Source organism: Triturus cristatus, chromosome 1_2, assembly GCF_964204655.1.
Source record: "Triturus cristatus chromosome 1_2, aTriCri1.1, whole genome shotgun sequence".
Taxonomy (NCBI): domain Eukaryota; kingdom Metazoa; phylum Chordata; class Amphibia; order Caudata; family Salamandridae; genus Triturus; species Triturus cristatus.
The window spans coordinates 372604846-372627268 of record NC_140580.1 but is presented as its reverse complement, the minus strand read 5'-3'; the positions used below and the strand labels follow the sequence as shown (position 1 = coordinate 372627268).

The window sequence follows — 22423 nt, the reverse complement described above, 5'->3', positions numbered from 1 at the left end:
ACATGCTAGATGTCAAAGGAGCCTTACTCTACTACATCGAGAGAACACAATCTTTCCGAAAGACCAAACAACTGTTTCTCTTTCTCTCCACCACACAAGGGCGACCCCATCTCAAAATCAGGGATAGCTAGGTGGATTGTAAAATGCATCCAGATTTGCTACCACAAAGCAAAACGAAAGCTATCCGTTCCCCCTAAAGCCCATTCTACACGAAAGATAGGGGCTTCCATGGCAGTTCTAGGGAACATCCCATTAGATGATATCTGCAAAGCAGCTACATGGTCAACACCGCACACTTTCACCAAACACTATTGTGTAGATGTGCAAACTAAGCAACAAGCTAGTGTGGGACAGGATGTACTTAAAACACTATTTCAAACCACTGCAACAGATACGGGTGGTCGCCACTAAGGTTGGGAACTGCTATATAGTCTATGCAAAAGTGTGTAATCTGCAGCTCATATGCCTCAAACGGAATATGCTACTTACCAGTATGCATCTGTTCTTGGCATGTAGAGCTGCAGATCTACACACGCCCACCCGCCTCCCCGGCTACCTGTATCTGTTCCAGTTTATCTTATTTAGATACACACATGGGTTTCTTCACTGTTACTACTACGCTCCATCTTTCCCTGCTGGCGAAAAACAATCTGAGGATGGAGCCGAAGCCCATGCGCAATACGATCCAAAGGAGGAGTCACCGACCTAGTGACTTTCAAAGACTTTCCAAGAGGAAAAACAAACTGCAAACATCCGGGCCCAACACCAGATGGCGATCTATGCAAAAGTGTGTAGATCTGCAGCTCTACATGCCAAGAACAGATGCATACTGGTAAGTAGCATATTCCTTTTGTCTGAGAGAGTTGTCTTGGTAGGTATGAAGGTATTTATTGTTTGATTTGGATGCATTTTGTTCCTTGAGTGGACAAGAGTGGCTAGTCAAGCCATCAACACAACCAAGCTCAACACAAAAGCACATGTTATAAGAAAGTGTTTTCTGTGTAAGGAAACAGGTACCCAGCTAAGCATCGTTCTGAAATATATAGGGCCATTTGTGTGGCCATAAATGCTAAGAATGTTTTCTCTAGTGAAAGTCAGAATCTTGGGTTTATTATTTTGTACCAGCCATCAAATCGCTGTATTTATTGGTCGGTGTGGTAGTCCAGGGCTACAACAAATTCCCTGTACTGCAAATCAACTATTTGAGTACTAACGGGAGTATTGGTCCTGTTTTGTTTACTATACACTAAGCTGATCAAAAACTGCAGAGGGGGCTGACTGGGCAAAAAGAATGTACCTTAGCCTAAAAAAAAAAATATTGGATCTAGTTCTAAAACATTTAAAGTGCCTGCCCAGTGAACATAGCTTTGAGATTCTCTGCCACTGGTCTTCGTAATGTGAATATTTTGGATTTACTTCTAGATTCACATATTTGGACAGTGTGGGGGATCAAATCAAAATTTGGGATCACATGTACTAAACATTTTAGCGGTGGAATCTCTGTGATTCACTAAATTTGTAGACTTAAGACAGGTAAAATGTACCTACTTCTATAATGGGTTTAGAAATGGATTTGGATGTCCACTTTGGAAGGGTATTGTTTGTCCATTCCAAAATTAGTTCTTGTCCATATGGATCAATGGTTTAAACGATAACAGTGGTCATGAAGATTTGACATTTTAGTGACCCACGAGTTGGGGTAGTAGCTTGCAAAGGGTCCCTCTTTGGACCTCTTAACCTTTGTGAATTAGGTTAAAACTTGTCTTGGACCAATGCCAACTTTCACTGCAACTTTAAAAAAAAAAAAATGTTTTTACCATGTAGTCCCCTTCTCTTTAAGCAAAGTGTACTACTTAAAAACAAAAAACCCACAATTTACTTAATAATGATAAAAGTAATCGTATGTTCCTAAAATCTCCAAAGGGATTGTCCCTAAATATGAAGAGTGATGATATCACAAAATGGTGCACAGCCTTTACGAGGGCTTGTGAAATGAGAAAAGTGAATAAGTCACACAGGGGGGCACTCCTTTGGGACCTGGTCTTCGGTAACTGCAGAGACAGATTCCTGACCCTTTCTGGGACAGATACTGGGTCTTAGGACCTCATGAAGAGAACTCTCATTGAGGAACTTGGACTCACGACTGAGGAATACAAAATTAGATTCATGGGAGCTCACAAAACCAATCCTGGATTGACTTTGTAGACTACTCAGTAAAACACTAAATGGTTGGTTAACTGGACACAATGTGCATGATTTCAATGGCCTTTACAATTTGTTTATGAAAGACCGTATTTTAAGTAATTGCTCTAATGAAAAGTTACATCAGCATTTGGTAGACCTAGGTCTAATGTCTCCCCAAGAATTGGGAAAGAAGGCAGACCATTGGGTCAAGACTATGGTGACAGAAACAACCACTGGAGGTGACCAAAAGAAAGGGGTTACAAAACCTCCCCTAGGGGAAAGGTGGTGAGAATTCCCAAGATAAAAAGCCTGAGTCTTCAAAAGCGCCCTAAAAAACCTGGACAGGGAGGTGGGTCCCCAAACTCTTCCCAATCTACTAATAAGTACAGGGGAAAGAACTTTGATCCTGCAAAGGCCTGGTGTAACAACTGTAGAAAGTTGGGACACTTAACTGGAGATGCTACTTGTCCTAACAAGAAGCCCCCTATACCTCCTACAGCTAATCCTGGTGTAGCCAGTCTCCAGATGGGATCAACAGTGTGCCAAGAGCAAATCGGGTTACACACTAAAAAGCAGTTCTAGTTTCAGAAGGGGAAGTTGAGTTTGCCACTTTAGCTGTGTGTCCACCCAACTTAAACAAATGCAATATCCTTGGATTAATGGGACTAGGATAGAAGCTCTGAGGGATATAGGTGGCAGGGTCATTAAGGTGAGAGATACACTGGTTTCCCCTGAGCAATACCTGATTGAGAGAACTTACCCAGTCACCAACGCTGGCAGTGTTAACACTAACCATGGAATGGGTATGGTGACATTAAACTGGGAGAGTGGGTTACTGGCCTGAAAGAGGTAGTGGTCTCTCCAAAGCTTCCAGCTGCATGTCTGCATGGTAATGACCTGGAAACCTCAGCATGGGCTGAGGTGGAATTGAAAACCCATGCAGCAATGCTGGATATCCCAGCGATAGTGTGTGTAAAAACAAGAGCACAGAGCAGAAAACAGGGAGTAAAAGAATTGCTGGAGCCTGAACGTATGGCCCAACCTTCCAAGAGAAAAGGTAAGAAGACTGGGAAACCAGCTTCTGTACAACAAGAGGCTCAGGACCCCTGTCCTCAGGGAGAGGACTTGGACAACCCAGAGGGAACTGAGCCCATGGAGCTTGACGCTTACCAGGTTGAACTCTTAGGCCCAGGGGGACACTGTAGGGAAGAGCTGTGCCTTGGACAGCAGGACTGTCCAACTCTTGAAAGCTGAGGCAGCAAGCTGCTACTCAGGAAAAGGGAGAGGTCAGTGGTACCCACAGAGTTTATTGGGAGGAGGGGCTACTGGACACTGAGGCCAGAGACCCCAACCCTGGAGCCACTAGAAGAGTCGTAGTGCCTCAGAAGTACAGGGAGTTCTTACTAACTTTAGCTCATGACATCCCCCTGGCTGGACATATAGACCAAACCAAAACCTGGGATGGACTAGTTAGCCACTTTTACTGGCCCCAGATGTCTCAGAAAGTAAAGGAGTATGTCAGCTCCTGTGTCACCTGTCAAGCCAGTGGCAAAACAGGTGGACACCCAAAGGCCCCCTTGATACAACTACCAGTTATTGGAGTTCCCTTTGAAAGGGTAGGTGTGGACATAGTGGGTCCACTTGAACCTGCCACAGCATCAGGAAACAAATTAATACTAGTGGTAGTGGATCATGCCACTAGGTATCCTGAGGCAATTCCCCTTAGGACTACTACAGCTCCTGCAGTAGCCAAGGCCCTCATTGGTTTCTTCACCAAGGTGGGGTTTCCTAAGGAGATGTTTCAGACAAAGGTTCTAACTTCATGTCTGCTTACCTAAAACACATGTGGAAAGAGTGTGGAGTGCAGTACAAGTTTACTACACCCACAAACCATTGGTCTTGTTGAGAGGTTCAACAAGACATTGAAAGGCATGATTATGAGGCTTCCTGAAAAACTCAAAAGGAGATTGGATGTCCTCTTACCATGCTTGCTCTTCGCCTACAGAGAGGTGCCTCAGAAAGGAATAGGGTTTTCTCCCTTTGAACTTCTGTTTGGCCATCCGGTCAGGGGACCACTCTGTCTTGTAAAAGAGGGTTGGGAGAAGCCTCTCCAAGAACCAAAATAAGATATTGTGGACAATGTGCTAGGCCTAAGGTCCAGAATGGCTGAGTACATGGAAAAGGCATCCAAAAATCTTGAGGCCAGCCAGGAGCTTCAGAAGCACTGGCATGGCCAAAAAGCTGCACTGGTAGAATTTCAACCAGGGCAAAAGGTGTGGGCTTTGGAGCCAGTGGCATCAAGGGCTCTCCACGACAGATGGATTGGCCCTTACCCCACCTTAGAGAAGAAAAGTGAGGTCACCTTCTTGGTTGACCTTTGCACAAGCAGGACACCCAAAAGGGTGATCCATGTGAACTGCCTTAAGCTTTTCCACAACAGGGCTGACATCACCATGCTGATGGTGACTGATGAGGATCAGGAGACAGAGAGTGAACCTCTCCCTGACCTCCTCTCATACAGCTCCAAAGATGGGTCAGTGGATGGACTTGTCTTGTCAGACACCCACACTGCCCAACAGCAGAATGATTGCAAGCAAGTCTTGCAGCAGTATGCTAAGCGCTTTTGATGACCTCTGGTCAGACAAACTGGTGTACCCATGATGTGGACACTGATGACAGTTCACCTGTCACAAACAAAATCTATCGACAGTCTGATCCAGTCAAAGAAAGCATCAGAGCTGAAGTCCACAAGATGCTGGAGTTAGGGGTTATTGAACCCTCTGAAAGCCCCTGGGCCAGCCCAGTGGTTCTAGTTCCCAAACCAAATCCACAGGGTGGAACGAGAGAAATGAGGTTCTGTGTGGACTATAGAGGGCTCAACTCTATCCCAAGAGCAGATGAGTTGATAGATAAATTGGGTGCAGCCAAATTTCTAAGTACCTTTGATTTAACTGCAGGGTACTGGCAAATTGGCATGGCCCCAAGAGCAAAAGAAAAGACAGCGTTCGCCACACCTGATGGGCATTATCAGTTTACTGTTATGCCCTTTGGTTTAAAGAATGCCCCTACCACCTTCCAGAGGTTGATGAACGAAGTCCTTGCTGGGTTCGAGCCCTTCAGTGCAGCTTATCTAGATGATATGGTATACTTGGGCCACCTTGTTGGTGGAGGCCAAGTGCAACCCTTACAGCCCAAGCACCAGGCCAACCTGGACTGGGCAGCTCCAACAACCTAGACCCAAGTCAGGGTATTCCTTGGCTTGACTGGGTACTACAGGAGGTTGATGAAGGGTTATGGGTCCATTGTGACCCCCTCACAGAACATACCTCCAAGAAGATGCCCAAAAAGGTAAACTGGACAGTTAGCTGTCAAAAGGCTTTTGACACCCTGAAAGAGGCAATGTGCTCAGCACCAATTCTCAAGGCTCCAGACTATACCAAGCAGTTCATTGTGCAGACTGATTCCTCTGAGCTAGTGATAGGAACGGTCATATCCCAGACCAATGATGAAGGCCAAGACCAAACTGTTGCTTTTATAAGCAGAAGGCTTCTTCCCAGGGAGCAGCATTGGAGTGCCATTGAGAGGGAGGCCTTTGCTCTAGTTTGGTCCCTGAAGAAGCTGAGAACATACTCACTTCCTAGTTCAAACTGATCACAGACCTCTCAAGTGGATAATGCAGATGAAAGGTGAAAATCCTAAACTATTGGTGCTCCATCTCCCTACAGGAAATTGACTTTGTAGTGGAACACAGACCTGGGGCTGCCCATGTTAATGCAGATGGACCTTCCAGGTTCTTCCACTTAAAAAATGAAAACTCTAGGGAAAGGTTTGTCTCATCCTCATTCATTTTGGGGTGCGTGGTGTGAGAAAGTGCACTCTTTCTGCACGGTTGCCCCCTCTTTTTGCTGAATTGCCGATGTACTTTGAGTGTTCCCAGGGCTCCTTCCAATCAGGTACCCAGGGCCTATGTTCTTTGCCTAAAACTGCATTGAAACCAAAACCCAATTGGCATTTCTGGCCACAGGTCAGCCCCTGGTAAATGGTACCACTGGTACCCAGGGCACTGTGACTAGGGAAGGCCTCTAAGGGCTGCAGCAGTTATTGTGCCACCCTTAGAGGTCTTGTACCTTCACACTCACACACTGCCTTTGCAGGCTGCTTGTCTTGGTGCAGAACAAAGTGAAGAGTCGACATGGCACACATCCCTGTGTGCCATGCCTACAACCCACTGCATAGATCAGCCCCCCCTCTAGCTGGGTACACTATACTAGTGGTGAGGGTACAGGTGCATGAGCCCTGTACCCCTACAGTGTATAAGTCCATTCTTAGCCATTGTAAGTGCAGTAATGCCATTAAGAGTATATGGTGCTGGGAGTTTGTCATTACGAACTCCACAGCACCATAATGGCTACACTGAAAACTGAGAAATTTGGTACCAAGCTTCTCAGCACATTAAACCCACACTGATGCCAGTGTGGGTTTAATGAAAAATGCACACAGAGGGCATCTTAGAGATGCCCCCTGATAAACGACCTACCACTAGGGTCCAGGCTGATTGGCTGCTTTCAGCTGCCACCACCAGACATGTTTCTGGACCTCCGGGTCGAGAGCCTGCTGCTCTCGGGGGCCTGAAACAATGCTCATCCTGGGACGAGGTGCTAAGCCTCCTCCCCCAGGATGGGCAGGGTCCACAAAGGGGATGTTTCAAAGGCTTGCTGCCTTTGTGTGCTTCCCCAGGTCACTTGCTGCCTTTGTGTGCTTCCCCAGGTCACTTGCTGCTTTCAGCAACTGGTCTCCACTGGTTCTGACCCTCTCTTTGAGTGGGAGACCTAGCGGGAAAAAACAAGGTGTGCCCACCTCTGCCAACTCCACCCCTCGGGGGTGGGGGGGGGGGGGGAGGGTGATGCACAAATCTGTCCCCACCATCTTGCAGATGTGGGGGAGCCAGCCAACCAGAGTAAGGCATGTGCCGCCCATTGGTCCCAACCTTTACTTGCCTGTAACTCCCCTAAATCTAGTATTTAGGGGGCACCCGGGACCTTGCTTCCTCAGACAAGAAACCAGAAGAAAAGAAGGACCGAACAGCCGTGCCGAAGCTAACAAGAGGAGGAGGCCCGCTGACTTGGCCACAGCCCTACTGGCCTGTTCCCACCTTGAACCTGCAGAAGCTAAAATCCGGTGTGTCCTGCTGCCAGCAGCTTCAGGAACACAGAGGACCTGCTCTGCCTTCAAAAGAAAAGACTCTGTCTCCCGTGAACACCGGATTTGTTCACCAACAGTCTCCATGTCCAGAAAAGTCTGCGAGTCTCCACCACTCGGCACCCGACGCCCAGGGCCCGAGTTGGAGTGGCCCAACACCAAGAGGAGGTCTCCCCAGGGATCCTCAAGCCTCCAGCCGACGCCTGCAGCCTCAAACCGGAAGGTCCCCCCCAACCGCGACCAGGAGCTGGTAAGAAGATCCGACCCTAAAACGCACCCCTGCAACCGACGCCCCATGGCCTTGGCTAACCAACCCCCAGCATCCCAACTTACCTCTCCAAGAGGTGGTTGCACCCAGAAGACCTTTGTCCCCGAGCCTGCAGTGTGTTTGCAAACCAGAGACTCCCCAGTGAAAGCTACAGGGCGCCCAACGCCAATACAGCACTCTGCACCCGGCCGCCCCATTGCTGCTGAGGGTGCACCTTTTGTGCTGGCTTGAACCCCGATTTGCCCTGAGCTTAAGTTCAGGAGCTTTGCTCCCACGACCCTGTGGCCTGCTAGTCAGCAGCCACCAACCGGAGGCCCCCTATCCCCAATTGGATAACATTGGGCCTCAGCACTCTGCACCCAGCTGCCCTAGTGCCGCTGAGGGTGTAACAAGAGTGCATCCTTGACCTTGGGGGACCTCTGAGTCTAACCCCAGAATACCAACTCCCACAACTGAATACTTACCTTTGAACCGATAGCCCTATTTTCCTCCATAGGATAACATTGACTGTTTTACTGTGAAAAGTTTCTAACTGTGGAGTTGGAAAATCTATGAAACCCTTTAAAACTGTAACTAAATAACAAAAATGCTTTTACCTACCTGTTTACAGGAAATGTCCCAGTGCATTATCCAGGTATACTGCACTGTGTAAGAAAAGTAATCTGTAAAGTAATTTATTTGACATTCTACTAAAAAGCCAATACAAAGTATATGTTCAGTATATCAAAATCATTGCATTACTAGTAGCTCTACTGTAATCAAATCAAAGTGCATATACAATTGCAATTCAAACTGTTTACAAACTGCATTACCACTGTATAATATTTATTGCTTACCTGTGCCAGGCTTGCTTTGTTCTAGAAAATAAAATAACTAAAAGAATACTCTGTGCACACTATACCTCACTTTGGTATAGTATATACAGAGCCAGCTTCCTACTTCATGTTTCCAGTTTTAGTTACAAGTGGTGTGTTACAGATCTGGCTGTGTTCTTCTGACTTTGTGATATCTTTATATCTTCTGCAGACGTGACGATCCAGAACAGTGAGCTGGTGTCGGGCAGTATGGACAAAGGGACCCTGGGTTCTGGATCCAAAAACAATATCTTCTACATTTTACTGCGAGACTGGGGTCAGGTGGACGCGGCTGATGCCATGTCACGCCTGGCACGACTAGCTCCAGTTTATCTGTGTATGTTTACTTTTTACATGTACTACATATAATAATTGTATAGAGCGCTAAGAGGTACTGCTTGTCCAATCAGTGGGGTATTGTTTTAGCAAAGCTTAAAGTGAGCATGGAATGCTTGCCAGCAGTCGCACAGCTGACTAGACAACAGGATGGATGTATGGTTATGTGGATGACCGACAGAATGCAGGAGAATTACCTGGATGGGGTGTATGGATGAACTGACAAGCGAATGCCTGGATGGATATTGATCGTCTGGATCAAAGATCTGATAGCAGACCTCAGCACAGGATGCACAGGAGTTTATGAACCTCACCCATCTACATTCCATCCTCCCAATACTTGCGGACAAATGTCACCCCATTAAATTGATGAAGATTGAGTGCAGTTGGTCTCTCGAGCCAGCAGGAGAAACACTCTCCTGAGACCTCCTGTGAGATACAAGAACCGAGCAGGAGACTAGACCATTGAGCGATCCACTAGTTCAACCATCAGAGGCTTGCAGAACTTTATTTCCTATCTTTCAGCTGGGAAATGCAGGCTTGAACTAGAACTGGAACCTTCTTTAAACCAAATAGTCAAGACATCAAATTTGAGGAGTGAAAATGAGCAGGAAAACTCAATCATGAAAAGCAGGAGGCAGAAATGGAGAGCACCTAGAAAGTGGGATATCCGATTTATTGGCTTGGCATAAGGATAGAGCCGTTTAAAATATGCTACAAACTGAAAACTTCTGTGAGCGTGTGCAAAGGTTATAGCTCAAGTACAGACGTGCACAAACGCTACATTGTGAATTATCAGAAGTCTAATCATGTGCAAGTGTCAATTTTGTTAATGAGTGGTGAGAAAAACACTGATGTTCTGAAACACTACCAGAATGGTGTTCGGTGCTTGTATCCACAAACATGTTAAGCATAGTTATTAGCACATCATCCATGCTTTCTGTATGTGCCAGCTTGGAAGTTCACCGTTTGTCTCATAAAAGCTACTGGGTACCCCCTACATATAAAATAACTGTCTGTTTCTCGGGTACGGGTACAATTTAAATTTCAATGTAATGACTAGTCTGAATATTCGTGCATAAGGATGGAAAGTCCAACTCAGGGTAGAGACTGAATTAAGAGGAGCAACAGATGGATGCCTCGAGTAATGAATATGGAAATTAAAGTAAAGGCGTGAGGAATGGGTGAATGCGCTGTTGGGAATCCTAGCTGGCTGCCTGCAATAATGACTGGCTGCTCAACAGATGACCAGTTTTATGAAGGAATAGCTTTGTCAGTGGGATGGTAGTGGAATAGTTGGATGGAAGAGATGACTGTGGCTTGATAGATAAATGGATGAAGAAATGGATTGCTAAGGAGGTGGAGGAATCAACAGAGCAATAGAGAATAACTGGCAGGAGCAGTTGATTGGTGGTAATCATTTAGATTGATAGAGTGATACTTAAGATTGGAGATGATTCCTGAATTAATTTCTGGGAGGATGCTAGCTAGCCCTTGTATATTAAATGAAATTAAAAGGATTGTCTCCTAATCTCCCCTGTACGGCCCAAAGTAACACTGCACATAAATCATTGTTCTGTGAAAATTGTCCTAAACCTTCTACGAATAAGACCCTAGTTCCAACTTGTGCTGTACTGAGGGGGTGCAAACTCCTTACCTGTAGTAACTGTGTAGTAACAACACCCTGCCATTGCTGTGCAGTTCTAAGTGAAACCCATCCGTATGGGGAATAGTTGTGAGGATATAGAATTCCACACAGTAGTCCCTCTGCGTGAGGAGCCTATAACACACATTTGCTACCATCTCTGAGCGAGTAGTTAATGTGTGTAGTGGCATCTGTGGGGGATGCTGGAAGGTGTAGAGGCAGAGTAGAGGATAGAAAAGGAAGAATAGTTGTGGCAGGAGCGAGCCTTACATGCCCCTCTTGCTGGAGAAAATGTTGGGTGTGGCTGGATTTGGAGGCCTGGCTGTGGTTACTGCCGAAGCCTCAAATGATTTTATCAGATAGCAAATCAAGTCTGGGTTTCCTGCACCCAATAAGTCCAGGGACACCAGAGCCTTTACGACTGGAGCATAAATGAAATTCCACTCCGTGTAGATCATAAACGGGGCCTAAATTATATGTTTGTATCATGCCAATGTTATTAAGATGAGGCCTTGGGTTCCCCAATGGGAAACTAGCTTATTTTGAGCACATGCATTAAAAACGGCGAAAAATGTGCAATATTCTGCAATGAAAATCTCCGCTTTAGTCCGCTTTAGGTATAGTCCGTTTTTATTAACACATTGTCATTTGTTTCAGCAAACCGTGGGTTCTCCATTGGTATTGGTGATGTGACACCTGGCCAGGGGCTGCTGAAGGCCAAACAGGACCTTCTGGATGGTGGCTATGCCAAGTGCGATGAGTATATTGAAGCCCTGAACACTGGGAAGCTGCAACAACAGCCTGGTTGCACTGCTGAAGAGACACTAGAGGTAACTTTTTGTTGGGTAGGTTGGACATTCTTCAAAAGTCACTGCTCTGAATTAATCTGGCCTTGTGTATCCCAGTTGAGCTAATGCTGATTACCCTTGAAAGAGTTTATGAGGACACTGAAAATAGCAGGGCAAAACTAGAACCTCCTTGAGCTGAGTGAATGAATCAGGTTCTGCGTTCTCTGCTGAACTTGGTTGACAAATTAATATGGCCAGATCATCTGGGTGTACAAATTAGGATGTGATGAAAGCCAAAACCCTATGCTTGCCATTAATGTCTTTGCTGACATTAAGTTTGGGAGGTTCCCCATATCTATTCCAATCTTTTTAATTTTGTTTGTTTATCTGTTTGATTTGTAGGCCTTGATTCTCCGTGAGCTGTCTGTGATCAGAGACCATGCTGGCAGTGCCTGTTTGCGAGAGTTGGACAAGAGTAACAGTCCTTTGATCATGGCTTTGTGTGGCTCTAAAGGTAGCAACTGGCCCACTCTCTGTCACAAGGATCTTTTTATCCATGTATCCCTCTCCCACTCTGGCCATCTATCTGTGTTTGTCTGTTCTTTAGCTATTCATATGTGTCTATCCATTGCTCTATCCATCTCTCTAGCCATGTGGTACTTCTTTGTCAATAACATCCATTTACCCTGTCTCGCTCAGTAGTGATGTCATAGTTCACCAAACAATACTACCAGGCTCCACTGAGCGTCTCCTTTCTTTCTGACAGAAAAATGTTGTCTGTCTTTTGTCTGCTGCCCACAATTTATCACATCTTGATCTACGCATCGATGTCAGAACTTGCAGAAAGATATCATTGTTCCCCACTTCATTGAAAATTGTACCTCAGTGCTCACTCTCCGCCTTTGTAGTGATGTCCTTGTACTCTTCCTAAACATTGTGCTTATGAATCTCCTTTCCTGAACAGTGAAGTTATAATCACCCCTCTTACTTCACAGCCTTAGCCCCATATCCTCCCAGCTGTCCTGTCGCTTCTTTCTCTCAACTGTCAAATCCCAATTTCTTTGTGTTTCTTGTAAGTGATATCATAACTCACACATCTATAAGAAGGGAGATTTTTTGTTTGCTCACTTTTACCTAATTATGTATAATGGCTGCTCTATTTTTACCTGCTAATTATTGATGTCTGACCCATTGGTAGAAACTTGTTGATCCCACTGAGCATTATTTCATAGATGAATCAAAGGGCAAGAACAATTCTCCTCCAGGGGATCCTCATCAATTATCATACGCACTGAATATTCCCTCCCATGCGCTGGACCCCAGAGTACATTAAAAATATATATATAAAATCATACATATACAGCTTGATATATATACATATGTATAATTTTTCCACAAGCCAATGCAGCCTTCAAGAAAAAACAAAGCTAATCAATGCTTCCGTAATCTGCTTCTGCATGAATAGAGGTATATTCTGTTTTTAATTCTTTAATACACACACATAGGAAGAAAAAACAGGAGGGCAAAGAGACACCTGAACTCTCTTGAATGAACAGCAGAAGCTGCAATGTAACATAGCAGGCATTTTAGCCCAGAGGCTGCATCAAAAGCATAACAGCATAGAACATGAAAGAAAATGAAAGAAAAACAGGCACAGTGCCTTTAAGGCAGCCATGACCCCCAACCTCCCATCATGCCTCAGGGGTGACGGATCAGTTGTTCTTTGGGAAACCCGAAGATCAGGGCACAAAGAGACGAACTATTGGTTGATCATTTGTCCGGGGAGGTGGGTGGATTGCTTATGACTTTAATGAGAATACCCCTTGAAGAGAACTAGGATTGCAGTTAAGTAGCTTATCCTTCTCTTTCATGGGATCCTCATCAATAGTCATAAGCGCTGAATTGAATAGCAAGCCCATCCTCTACCTCTGTGGACAAATGATTGAGAATCAAGAGCAGCTGGTCTCTGAAATGGAATATATTTCGCAAAGAGGCCTGGCCTACTTGAGTGTCTGTGCTCGTATCTGAATCGAGACAATAGTGTCTCGTGAAGGTATGTACCGACCTCCATGGGGCTGCTTGGCAGATCTCAGAGATGGGGATATTGTACAACAAAGCCACAGTAGCTGCCTTTCCTCTTGTGGAATGAGCCTTTGGAGTAGCCTCAAGGGGCTTATTAGACAACTGGTAAGCCAGCTTGATACATGACACTATCCATCTGGCGATGGAATGTTTGGAGGTTGGGAAACCTGCGCTGATGGAACCGTAATTTATAAACAAGTGGTCAGACTTCCTAATAGTCTTAGTCTTGTCTAGGTAGAACTTTAAGACTCTGTTATTGCAAAAACCAAAGATATAATCAGTTCATTTTTGCAATGAAAATGTATGCAGTAAGGAAGCAGAAAGTTCCTCTTCCAACTAAGCATTTGGGTCAGACATGAGGCAATGTGCAGAAGAGACGATTATTCTGCCACCTCTTCATAGCAGCTAACATGCTCTTTTCAAAGCCTAATGCTACTTTGATGTTCTGATGTCTAATACAAATTTAGTGTTGGATAAATGCACTTGTACAAACATGAGTCCAAACAGCGTTAATTAGAGCATATAACATATTAGTATAAAAAAACACATAAGAGCATGCAGCACACCCCAAAAGGAATGGAAACTTTTTACTACAAAAATCTGCCAGACCTTACCACTAAACGTACACAATGAGCCTTTCTCTCTCAATGTCTTCTATGCACATCCTGCGGTAACCCCAGACCATACAGGAGAAGATCCTGAGAGGAAATTATAAGGCAGTATGATTGACAGCACTTACCTTTGTCAAGCATTATCATAAAGTCATTTTTAAAATCCAGTGCCTTGTACTTTGCCTTCATATTACAGTATTCAACATGTTACTTGGAGAAATAATACTGCCTTCTATGTCTTCGGTAGACTAGATTTTCTAAAAAGTGTTTCCTGTGGCAGGATTGGAGACCTTATTATTCTTGTTTAAAGATACTCTACCATTCTCAAAGCCACTTGATCAATGTTTAAAATGAGACTACCTGTTTGTTCTGCAGCTTTCATGATTCCATTGTGCTTGGCCACTGCTTCTGATGTGCACTGTGCTACAGGACGTGCGGTATACCTCACTGACTAGGCAGAGAAGTAGGCTGAAACTGGTCTGGGTTGCGTTTTTTACCATAATGAGGGGTCGTGGCCTGGCAGTTCAGGATATGATATTCCTATAGGTTCACAACCAAAACATATTTGCTTATGGCTGGTCTTTGTTCAAAGTGGCACAGTTAGTAAAAAAAATATTAGACAAATTGTGAGCCAGAGCAGTCACCAATGACTGGGATGAATTAAAGCATTCCTTCACTCTGTTTGTTTCAAATGCTTCAGAAGCCATAGCTACACCACACACTGAAACACCTAACCCCTACATAGCCAAGAAATATTTCTCTTAAACCCCAAGGCAGCATAGCACACAATGTAACTGTTGATTCAGAAAAGCTTCATGAAGTATGGTTCTGATATTCGCACTGGTGCGCAAAACCTAATGCCTTCCCCAGTAAATCTATCTGAAAAGCCTAGACATTCACTGCCAAAACTTGTGTCCTTGAGAGAAGGTGAAGCATGGTCGTCTTAACTTTTAAATCTTTCAGGAATAAATCCAAAGTTCGAGGCATGTGAGCTGTAGATCACATGCATTGCATATGTTTGCCATCTAGTGTTGGGTCCAGAAGTTTGAACTTTTATTTTTTTCGAATAAGTCTTTTCCAGTCACGAGGTAGGTGACTCCTCTTTTTGGTAATAGTGCGCATGGGCATCAACTCCATTGTTAGATTGTGTTTTTCCGCCATCGGGGTCGGACGTGAATTGCTGCGCTCTGGTTTGACACCATTTCTCGGGTTCCCCTCTGTGCACAATCCACTGCCCTCTAGGATATTGTTTCTCTAATGCGTTTCCCATTCTCCGCGCATCATATCGGTTCAAAGTCTTCGATCGGAAAATTCATAGAGGGCCGTCGGGCCTAACTGCACCGGGTCAGCTCGCAGTAGATAGAACGGACTCCATTCAAATTCTGTCCCGGGTGTCATGCTAAGTATCCGCGCACCGACTTGCACGAAGTGTGCAACTTGTGTCTATCCTGTGAACACAACGAACAGGACTGCGACGCGTGCCGATCTTTTCGATCCAAGAAGACGCTCCATGATCATTGGCTCGACGTCACGAAATGCACCAACAAGGCGGCTCCACACCGGATATCTTCGGAGAAGATTCCGACCATGAAGTCTTCGACGCACAAAAAGCTGAGGAAGAGGAGGAACACCTTTCCGTGTCCGAAGCCGACTCCGACAAGGAAGAAGACGTTCGGTTGCGTCAGCGTACAGTGAGTACTGATACTACACTGCCCCAAAATATGCCAAAGAAAAAGGTTCGGGCCCTCCTCTGCCTTCGGGCCAAGGTCGGCACCGGGATCAGGTTGCAAACGACCTGCCTTTGGGCTTATCACCAAAACACACATCGAAGCCTTCCGGCTCGTGATTGTCAACCTCATTTGGGCAGAGAAATGAAAACCTTCGGCACAGAAATACAAGCATGTCATCGTGACCATCCCTTGGGCACCGAAACTTAAATCTTCGGGTCCGAAAGCCTCGGAGCCGAACCCTTCGGCACCGAAAATGTTGGTGCCGAAAGACAAAACAGCTCCTCTCCTGTCCAAGGAGTCTCGTTTCGACGTTGCACCTTCCAATATGGACACGAAACAGAAAGAACTTGTGATTAATCCAAAAACTGGACATATTCACGTAAAACTGCCAGTTAAACAGATGCCAGAGATGGAGGAAGCTTACCACTTAAAAAGAAAAATCTTGGTACTATCCTTCTCCTTCTCCTCTTACACTCCTTCCCCACTTGACCCAAATGTGTTAATTGCTCCTAGATTCACAACAACCACAGTCACCTGACCACCAAGATAACGAAGATGGGGGATGGGTATGGGGAGGTACCATGGGATATTAGTCCTGATCCATGGACTGACTACAATACAGATCCTAATACAGACAATGATCCTGATCTATACCCTTCTAAACCCTCTCCACCAGACAATGTAGGGTACATAGAGTTACTTAATAGGGCTGCCAAATACCATGGGGTCCAACTACACAAAGAGGCCCTTATAGAGGATTTTCTCTTTGAGACCTTAAATTCTTCTCAAAGAGCAACACACACACTGCCCACGCTCAAGGGTATGCTCAAACAAACCAACTAAATTTTTAAGGACCCTGTACGTGCAAAGATTGTTACACCCAGAGTAGACGAGAAATATAAGCCGGCACCTACAGACCCAATCTACATCAAGGGTCAAGTTCCTTTAGACTCCCTAGTGGTCTCGAACGTTTTCAAAAGAGCAAATTCTCAAACCACAGGAGATGCCCCTCCTCCTGATAAAGAATCCAAACTTATAAATGCCTCTGGTAAGAGAGTAGCTGCATAGCCAGCCAATCACTGGTGTATTGCCAACACCCAGGCTCTTTTAGCATGTTATTACAGATCTCATTACGACGAGCTGGAAAAATTGCTCCAATTCTTTTCCAGACGAACCTAAAAATAAAGCGAATAATTTAATTCAGGAAGGAAAGCTAATTTCTAATACATCCATTAGATGTGCTTTAGATGCAGCTGATACTGCAGCTTGCACAATTAACACTAGCGTTCTTTTAAGAAGACACGCCTGGCTCAGAATTTCAGGGTTTAAACCCAAAGTCCAAGCTTCCATTTGAAATCTACCCTTCGATCAGAAACACCTCTTCTGTAGTAGATACTTCTTGAAGAAAAATGAAGGAGGATACAGAGGTTGCAAAATCCATGGGGGCTCAGCAGTTCCCTTCCAATCGGGGCTCCTTTCGCTGCTCCTTATACAGGGGGAGGGGGCTCAAAAAACATATCCTCGGACAATACCTCTACCTCCTACAGGGGTAACAATCAGTCACAGTCTTCCCGAGGCGACTTTAGAGGAGGATTTCGAGGCAATAGCGGCAAGGGAAGAGGTAAAGGTAACTCACCACGTACTTCCCCTGCAGCCAACAAACAGTGACTTGCCTCCTCCACCCTGATCATTCCACACCTGTCGGGGGACGTCTTTCTCATTTTCTACCCATCTGGAATACAATAACTTCAGACAAATTGATTCTACAAATTATCCGATCTGGTTATTGCCTGGAGCTTACCTACAATCCCCCAAACATTCCTCCAAGATCACAAAAATTGTCACAAGACCATTTGAACCTGGTCAAACAAGAAGTTATCTCTCTATTGCAGAAAGGAGCTATAGAGCCAGTCCCATTACAGTATTAAGGGGCCGGCATATACTCCCTATACTTTCTCATACCCAAAAAAGGACGGCTCTCTCAGGCCTATAGTAGACCTCAAAGACCTAAATCAGTATATCCAATCAGATCATTTTCACATGGTAACACTCCAACAAGTGCTCCCACAAATATCTCAGGTTTGTGGTAGCGGGACAACATTACCAGTTCAAAGTGCTTCCATTCAGGGCCACCACTGCTCCCAGAGTATTCACCAAATGCCTGGCAGTAGTCGCAGCTCATCTGCAAAGACAACATATTCACTTCTTCCCATACTTAGACGACTGGCTCATCAAAGCCAGTTCACAAGCAAAGTGTCTACAACATACTCACAAAACAGTACAGCTGCACCACGATCTCGGATTCACAGTAAATCTGTCCAAGTCCCATCTCCAACCCTCCAGCACTCAAACGTACTTGGGAGCTACTCTTGATACACAAAAAGCTTTAGCCTGTCCCAATCCAGCCAGAATCCGCAACATTCCGGCTCTAAGTTCTCAGTTCCAGCCCCACCACTCATTGCCAGCTCGGGTATTCATGCAGTTACTAGGAATGATGGCGACTTGCAACTTAATAGTTCCCTATGCAAGACTTCAAATGCGTCCCCTTCAGGAATGCTTAGCACATCAGTGAAATCAGTCTCAGGGTCAATTATCACATCTAGTGTTGGTGGACGTCTGCACTTATTGCTCTCTGCAGTGGTGGAATCCACAAAACCTTTCCAAAAGGGCGGCCCTTTATCGACCCAGTTCCACAGACCATGCTAACTGCAGACGCATCGCTCACTGGTTGGGGAACTCATCTCAAAACTCCCACAATCCAGAGCATGTGGAGTCAGCAGCAAAAGCAACTTAACACAAATCTAGAGCTCCTAGCAGTATTTCTAGCGCTCAAAGCCTTTCAAACTCACCTTGGAGACAAAGCTGTCCTGATAAGCACAGACAGCAAAGTGGTACAAAAGGGGGTGGTGATGGACGGAGCATCAGAGCCAATCAAACACTCACACCCAGTCAACAGATCTGGGTTTGATCCATCACCATTCTTTAGCCCACTCTGCCACCCCAGTTCAGACATGGCCATATGCAAATCAGTCTGACCCTGTGCCTCATGGGAACAGTCCAGCCCGAACTACCAAGCCATGCCTTCCCTGGACCGGAAACAAGCTTCCTAGGACCGGTTTCTGGCATTTCAGCCGTCTTCAGCCAGGCTTGCTTGAATCCAGTGGCAAAGGGAGCAAGGGACTCGCGTCTGAGCATACCCTGCCAACTTATGGCGAACAAAGCAAAAACCAAAGGAAATGATGGACGGAGTGATGGACGGAGTGTTGAACATTGCAAGCACTCACCCCCAGTCAACTGATCTGGGTTTAATCCATCACCGTTCTTTAGCCCACTCTGCCACCCCAGTTCAGACATGACCATATGCAAATCAGTATGACCCTGTGCCTCATGGGAACAGTCCAGCCCGAACTACCAAACCATGTCTTCCCTGGACCGGAAACAAGCTTCCTAGGACCGGTTTCTGGCATTTCAGCCGTCTTCAGCCAGGCTTGCTTGAATCCAGTGGCAAAGTGCGCAAGGGACTCACGTCTGAGCATACCCTGCCAACTTATGGCGAACAAAGCAAAAACCAAAGGAAATGATGTCTGAACTGGGGTGGCGGAGTGAGCTAAAGAATGATGATGGATTAAACCCAGATCAGTTGACTGGGGGTGAGTGCTTGCAATGTTCAACACTCCGTCCATCATCCCCTTTGGTTTTTCTTTGTTCGCCCTAAGTTGGCAGGGTATGCCCAGACGTGGGTCCCTTGCTCACTTTGCCACTGGATTCAAGCTAGCCTGGCTGATGACAGCTGATTAGCCAAAAACCGGTCCCTGGTTGCTTGTTTCTGGTCCAGGGAAGACATGGCTTGGCAGTTTGGGCTGGACTGTTCCCATGAGGCACAGGGTCAGACTGATTTGCATATGGCCATGTCTGAACTGGGGTGGCGGAGTGAGCTAAAGAATGATGATGGATTAAACCCAGATCAGTTGACTGGGGGTGAGTGCTTGCAAAGTTCAACACTCCGTCCATCATCCCCTTTGGTTTTTCTTTGTTCGCCCTAAGTTGGCAGGGTATGCCCGGACGTGGGTCCCTTGCTCACTTTGCCACTGGATTCAAGCTAGCCGGGCTGATGACGGCTGATTAGCCAGAAACCGGTCCCAGGATGCTTGTTTCCGGTCCAGGGAAGACATGGCTTGGCAGTTCGGGCTTGACTGTTCCCATGAGGCCTAGGGTCAGACTGATTTGCATATAGCCATGTCTGAACTGGGGTGGCGGAGTGAGCTAAAGAATGATGATGGATTAAACCCATATCAGTTGACTGGGGGTGAGTGCTTGCAATGTTCAACACTCCATCCATCATCCCCTTTGGTTTTTCGTTATTTAAAGACCGGCGCATACATATGGGGCTCTGCTACAGACGTGCCAAGAAAAGATGTCTTCTTTTGAAAACACCACATCCTTTAAAGGTGTATCCAGTAATCACCAATACGAAGCTTTAACAGCTCCAGCATCAACTACAGCTAAGATTAACACTACAAATAGAAAAAATATGCAACACATTCCCTTAAGATCCAGACTGCATTGAAACCTTGATTCACCAATTTTGTCTGCAGCTCGAAACCGGTATCAGAAACCGGTATCCGAATCCGTCTCTGCCCCAGATCTCCTCCTTGACCCCACTGGTGTACCCTCAAGATAAGGAGAGTTAACGCCTGAATGCGGTAGGGAATATAAGTGTTGTGATCTGCAATAATTCAGCAGATAATGGGTAATTTCATATCTCACCTGAGCGGGCATTGGTCGGCAACATTGTAAGGAAAATGATATCTCTGAAGAACATAAAATGTATACTTGCTATCATCTTGCCACATCATGCAACAGACCCTTTTAGTGGACAGCTAAGTATGAGCTCATTGGTACAAAGACTTGACTGGCTCAGGGTTTCCATTAGCAACTGCCAAAAAGGTATTGGTGTTTTGATTGTAACTTTGAAGCAATGGATACACAGGATATTGAAAAAATCATGGTTTCATGCAATCTAATTTTAAATTAGAGTTCTACATATTTTATACATGATCACGTGTTTATACATTTTAAAATGTATCCAATTAAATAATTGTAGTGTCTTGGCATGACAGTGCGTTTTGTGAATCATGGAGATCTCATTAAAAATATTTAATAATTTTAAGTAGCTAATGGCCTGAAAAGTACAAATAAAGCAAATGTTGCTGCGAACCGACTCAATTTTGAAATGAAAAAGCCTTTCTTGCCTTACATGCGTAAGTTTAACAAAATCAAATCATCTGGTACTTAATCAGAAGTCTCTTGATTTCCCAAATGTACATGTGCGAGATCCTGTTCAAGGTGTCCTAAGAGCTGAAACATGCCCCTCTTTGACATGTAGGTTAAATCCTTTTCCCATACTGCAGACACTTGCATTCATTTTATGGGTGTTTTTTGTGTTGATTATAGTCCAAATTACAGAAAATATATTGTGTAGCCAATATTGTCATAAAACCATCAGTGGTGGAAAGTACTTGGGGCTTTTGTTCCAAATGTGCAGCTTTTCCAGTGTAAACACAACATTTACTAATTACCAAGCCAACATTACGATATGCAAATAGATTTGCAGATTGTGATGTCCACATTTTGTACGTCCTTGCTGCTGGCAGTGAAATGGGAGCATAGTTGATTGTGTATCAGTGGTTTGCAACCATTGCGGCAGTTGCAAATCAATGAAGGGATAACACCAGAATGCAGCGTGGCATTCATTTGCAAAGTGAAACCTTCCGGTGAGGGTCAGCTTATTCTCTGTGACTGTCTACATCTGCAGTGGGGCAGCAAACTGTTCACCTTATGTTACTTAGCTGTAGTCCATTCTGTTCTTTTGACCCCTTCAAGGAAGAGCAGCAGCAGAGGGCAGCATATTACAAGCACTGTGATGGAGGTCTGCTGTCTCTTGTAAGCCTCATTCAGAAGGATTTGCTAAGGGAATCGTGTCTCATTAACATATGAAAAAACGACAGTGGATGGACCGAATGCAGAACAATGTCATACATTCACCCCAGTACAGAGGTCTGGGCCTAAATCCATCGTTTTTTTGCTCACCATGCCGTTCCAGTTTGAACCCGTCCATCATCCGCTTTGGTATCGCTATGTTCGCCCTAAGTTGGCAGGGTATGCTCAGACGTGGGTCCCTTGCTCACTTTGCCACTGGATTCAAGTTAGCCTGGCTGTTGAGGATTATGAACCCGAAACCGGTCCTAGGAAGCTTGTTTCCGGTCCAGGGAAGACATGGCTTGGCAGTTCGGGCTGGACTGTTCCCATGAGGCACAGGGTCAGACTGATTTGCATATGGCCATGTCTGAACTGGGGTGGTGGAGTGAGCTAAAGAATGATGATGGATTAAACCCAGATCAGTTGACTGGGGATGAGTGTTTGATTTGCTCATCCATCATCCCCTTTGATAGCATTAACATATGAGGCAGGCTTTCTGCAAATATTCTGAATGGCCAATGTGCGCTATGACAGATTAGTAAATTGATTGTTCAGCTTTGTGCACAAACAGCGACTGCGTTGCAGTCTGATCTTTAGTACATCATGCCTTTGGTCTCTTGAGCCAAAATATTTCAAGCTGTAGGAGGTTGTTTTTGTGTCCCCTCAATGTAGGTGGTATTGATTCATCGTTTTGAAAATGGATCTGACTGTTATTTGCTGATATCCGTCAAAATGTTCTGCTATTCT

The 22423-nt window shown here is 45.2% G+C and overlaps 1 protein-coding gene across 2 annotated transcripts in view; it reads left to right on the top strand.

The window, feature by feature from the left end:
• POLR3A (RNA polymerase III subunit A) overlaps positions 1–22423 on the top strand; it is a 316237-nt gene that overhangs the window by 154729 nt on the left and 139085 nt on the right. For both annotated transcript variants that reach the window (XM_085604841.1, XM_085604831.1), the window contains exons 15-17: positions 8678–8842; positions 11144–11316; positions 11677–11788. In XM_085604841.1, coding sequence (XP_085460967.1) covers positions 8678–8842; positions 11144–11316; positions 11677–11788 — 450 coding nt within the window. The remainder of the gene's footprint in view (positions 1–8677; positions 8843–11143; positions 11317–11676; positions 11789–22423) is intronic.